Source organism: Camellia sinensis, chromosome 6, assembly GCF_055761805.1.
Source record: "Camellia sinensis isolate YWXY chromosome 6, ASM5576180v1, whole genome shotgun sequence".
NCBI classification, from domain to species: domain Eukaryota; kingdom Viridiplantae; phylum Streptophyta; class Magnoliopsida; order Ericales; family Theaceae; genus Camellia; species Camellia sinensis.
In genome coordinates this window covers 179,944,541-179,949,516 of record NC_138966.1, presented here as the reverse complement: position 1 = coordinate 179,949,516, position 4,976 = coordinate 179,944,541, and the positions used below count along the sequence as shown (strand labels likewise).

The 4,976-nt window shown below is 35.0% G+C and overlaps 1 protein-coding gene across 1 annotated transcript; it reads right to left on the bottom strand.

Moving 5' to 3' along the window:
• Positions 1 to 2,147: 2,147 nt before the first annotated feature.
• On the bottom strand, positions 2,148 to 4,198 carry LOC114310293 (AT-hook motif nuclear-localized protein 20). The gene has a single exon (XM_028256238.2). The coding sequence runs from the start codon at positions 3,216 to 3,218 to the stop codon at positions 2,421 to 2,423; it is 798 nt and encodes a 265-aa protein (XP_028112039.2). The 5' UTR covers positions 3,219 to 4,198; the 3' UTR covers positions 2,148 to 2,420.
• Positions 4,199 to 4,976: the final 778 nt, after the last annotated feature.

The following is a 4,976-nucleotide window of genomic DNA, read 5'->3' as shown; positions in this document are numbered from 1 at the left end:
TTTTTCAAATAGTAATTACACTACTAGTTTCACGGGTACTAGTGAGCCTTTACAGACTAATTTAGAATCCGGTGTCTAGTTACACCTAACCAAGTAATTTTATCTTGAAAATCACTCAAAAAAATAACCGACTATTTTTGAATCTGGTGTCTGGTCTCACCTAATCTAAGTGATTTCATCCTGAAAAATCACTCACAAAAACTCTCTGTTTTTTACAACAATAATAAGAATAAGGGATAGAAAACCTTTTTGTAATTTTGTTCAAATTCCTAACAAATTTTTTCACAGAAAATACAACTCAATGAAGCACAATAATATTTTGAGAACAAATAAATATCACAAATTTTTTCTTTTCTTCTGTTCTTATTTTTCTTCAACCAAAATACTACTATATATATCCAAAAGAAAAATGAGTCAGATCCTCTTTGTGGAGGCCCCACACATCATGAATGGTGTAAATCAGTAAGGGGGTTGTGGGGGTCCTCCACAAAGGGGGTCTCTATCATTGCTGATATCCAAAAATATATCCGTTAGGAAGACACACTCCTCTGACTTGCACAAATCAGGTGGAGACAAGACTCCACCCTCCTCTTCTTGACTAGGCAGCTTGTGCAAAATACACACCAGGCAACCCTTTTTTTTTCAACATTTGTGTTTGAAAATATAGGTTAGGTTGCTTTAGATGACTTAGTGATAGTAAATTTTCAAATTTCTCACAGTAAACAGTGATTGTATAGTAACATTTCTATTAAAATATTTATATGTATAGTATAATCTCTTTAAATAATATTTATATCACATATGAAAATATATATTTCTTTTAAAATTTTTATAATTATTGTAGAGATTTTAGATACTCTAATAAAAACAATCTATCACCTTATGTGAGTATATCAAATTTTGTTAAAAGAAAAAACTCACATTTCTCCAAAAAAATAAAAATAAAATATAACCAATCAATATCAAATTTGTCAAAAGATATACAGTGACCAACCGTATTTTTCAAAACGTGAATAGTAAATTTTATAAAATATTTTTGTAAAATCAGATCTAGCACAGTAATTTTGATTTAAATAATATTTCTAACAAATACATCATACAACATATATTTTAAACATATAATATTTTGTGTCAAAGAATATAAAATATGTATATTAAAAAATCATAATTTATCACATAATATTTTAGACATCATCAAAATTAAATCACATGATTAACAATCTCTCTCTTTTTAATGATGGCAATATAAGTATGGATTTGACACAAAATTTTATATGAATAAATGCAAAAAAAATATTTAACAATCATAATACATGTATTTATTTGTATTGTATTTTCTTCCCATTTATTAACAAATTAAATCACATAATTAATAATCTCTCCCTTCTTAATGATGACAATACAAATATGGATTTGATACAAAATTTTACATGAATAAATAATAATTTACTAATTGATATATTTATATTGTCTTCAAACACTTTAACACAAAAGTGATGAGCCTTGTAATTTGGAACAACAGTTAATAACTGGCACTGGCTTTCCCCCAGCCCAGATCGGACGGAGGATGCTGTTAGGTTTGTGGAGCTCATTACGAGTCTCGTCGTCAAGTACTATATGTTTATATAAAATCATGTTGATCGGATATCGATAGTTACGTGATCAAATTAGTTTTGTATAATAAAAAAATGGACAGGGAAAAAATATAAGGTTGACAGAAAACTGATCTAATAAAATAACTATCGATATCCGATTAACGTAATTTTTTACAAGCATATAGTACTCGAGGAGCTCTATGTATTGAACGGTTCAGATTATCGAGACGAAGACTCCCACGGACCCAATAGTACTCTCCAGTCCGATCTGAGGTTGGAGAGAAGTTAGGCCTTAATAATTTAAAGCACACCTGAACTTGCTTCAATAGCATTAAATAAGTTGTTAATGGATAATTTCCTCAATGGATATCCATTTGTGCCCATTTATTGATTTTGTGATTGTGCACTGCAAATCTGAGTAACCCTAGCTTGAGCACTTCAATATCACCAAGCGACGAAAACAAGAACTAGATCAAGGGAAAGAACAGATTGTACAATACATGAATAAAGAAAACAATATGTATATATATATATATATAGTTTAGAAAACAATTAAAAGATCTCAAACCATTTTTTTATTTCAAACACAAAGGAAACAAAACAAAAGAAGCTTAATATACATAGGCAATTTCTAGGTTAGAGAATCAAAAGAAGAAATCCATCTTGCAAACACAAAGAAGCCTAATATGAGAGTACTATGCTTTCTCTTCTACACTTTTCCTATATACCTATCAATACAATAGAATTACAGATAGGTGAGATTGATGAGAATTAATCCTTTATTCCTGTTATTGAAGATTGATGAGATTTCTCTCTTTCTCTCTCTCAATAAGGAGGCCGGGCATGAGTCCAAGTGTAGGCATCATGAGTAAGTTGCCCACCATTAGGCAGTAAATTTGGTGTCAAATTGTAAATGGGCAGAGAAGAGGGATTAGATAAATCATGCGGTTGTTGGCCTCCACTAATTCCGATAGTGGGCGACGAACTTCCGGTGGCGCCGGGCAGACTAACCTGCCCAACACTACCAACCTCATCATCATCTTCTAGAGGCAATCTCTCATAGGTTGCGTTTGAAAAAGTCGCAGCAATGACCATGACTGGCCCTGCCGCAACAAGTGAACCAACCACACTTCCCCCAACCACCTGCCCTTGTCCGCCCGCCAGGTATACCGTCAAGCCGGTGGAACCAGGTGGGGCGGGGCCGGGCAGGAAAGTCCCAGTCAGTGACAGAATCTCAAATCTTCCCTGAAGTGCCACGACAGCACCAGGCGCAGCCGGCTGCCTCAGAGTCACATTGGCCACCGTGCCACTTCCACTCAGCACAGAAACCCCTCTCTGACGCCTCCGCGCGTATTGGGCTATGCTCTCTGCCACGTCCGACCCTCCAGCCACCTCCATGACATGGCTGCGAAGCGCGTTAGGGCTGTCCTGGGTAACAAAGATAGGCGGTTTGGGCTTGTTTTTGGACCCGGGAGGCCGGCCTCTAGGTCTACGATTACCAACCTCGACTGCACCTTCTTTAGGCTCATCTTCGTTGTCTCTGTCATTGTCTTCATCGCCTTTGCCAGTACTTATTGCACTTCTTTGACTCATAGATATGTCTAGATCGTGTTTGTTCAGCATAGGTGAAGTAGTAGCGGCAGGTTCAATACCCGGCAGGCCCAACTGTACTCCGGTCCACCACCGATTAGCCAGACTTGCAAATTCAATGAACACAGCTAGAAATGGAGAGAGAAGAGAGGGCAATTGTCACAGTTGAAGCTATCTTTGAGGGAGTGAGATCAAAACTCAGAAATAAGGAACGTTTACTGAAAAAAGAGGATTGGGGTTGGGAGAGAAGAGGAGAATTCGATGGAGTAGAACTGTAGCAGTTAGTTCATGGAATCAAGTAAAGAGAGAGGAAGAAAGAGAAGAAGAGTGGTGAATGATATGAATAAAAAAGAAATACAAATACATACCCACAAGTGATCAAAGTGGGGGAGAACAAAGAGGGGTACTTACGTGGACATTTTAATAAATGGATTTATTATTTAATACGTCTTATAAAAAAATTTGTCATAAAAAAAGTCATTAATCGTAAGTTTTAGCGACAATTTATAAAAATCATTAAAAAAAAATCATTAATTGTCAATTTTTAGCGACGTATGTAAAAAATTGTCACGAAAAAAATTATTTTTAGCGATAATTTTACCAAGACTTATTTTTAATAAGATTTGATGAAAATTAAATTTAACTATTAGGATCTATGGATAATTTACCCAACAAAGAACAGATGCAAAAGAGTTAAAAAAAAAAAGAAAAGAAAAAAGAACAGATGCAAAAACCCTTAATCAAGTACAAAAGAGAGGAAAAAAAAAAAAAAAAGAATAAAGCACTCAAAACATGAAAAACTAATTGTAGTTATATATATAGTATATGTGCTATATAAAAAAAAAGAATCCAATAAAAGAAAGGCAACAATCTGGAAGCCACAATCCTCTTGGAATTTTTTTTTTATCTTTCTTTTGGTGGATGGGGTTTAGTGTTGTGATTTGGGGAGCTGAGGCTGTGTTTTTTCCTTCGTTTTCTTTCTTTTAATTTACTTTTGTCTCTTTGAAAGTTTCTAAACAATTGGTGGAGGGGGTTCGTTGGGAATTATATTTTAGGGTTTTGTTTGTTTGGTGGGTCGCGTGCGCTGGAGGAGGTGGGAAGCACATCGCTGTCTCATGGCCCCACAAATTAAACAGAGAGCTGACTCAAATGGGAAATTTTTTTAGACAATTTGAAAAAAAATAAATAAAAAACTTACGATTTAATTTTTATAGTGAATTAAATCTTAATTTTTTAATTTCTTTAATTAACACTCTAAATTTCTGAATTGAACTCATTGTAAATCATCCATCTAATTCCATTTAAAATCACAACTGGAGAGGGGTAAATTGAATTTACCCACCATAATTATACATACACAAACATACATATACATGCATTATATATGTATACCAGCTTGTTACAGAGTCTGGATCATTGACCACACTTCCCTGCGGCTTTTCCTGTTGTCCTCGCAAAAACGAGGTCGTTTTGTTTAGTGTTACTATTATTTTCCCCAAAATTTAACTTATGCCCGCTCTCTCCACACATCTCCTTCTCTCCAACATCTCCTTTTCTCTCTTTGCAAACTAGCCTGCAATTTCTTTTGTGGGTATTGTTCTCAACCTCCATTGAACATTCCGGCCAACTCACTAGAGACCCCTGCTTTGGGTTGTTCTTAAAACTCCACTTTCTTGCGAGAAAACAGGAGGGAAAGAGACGGAAAGTCTGTGCTTTAGTTTCTTACTCTATGAAATCCCCATCTAGGTTTTGTGATTTACCCCATTTTCTCATCTAGGCTTTCCTCAAATC

What these genes read in the sequence shown, in the direction of transcription:
- LOC114310293 (XM_028256238.2), bottom strand. Translation starts at nt 3,218, where the DNA reads ATGCTGAACAAACACGATCTAGACATATCTATGAGTCAAAGAAGTGCA.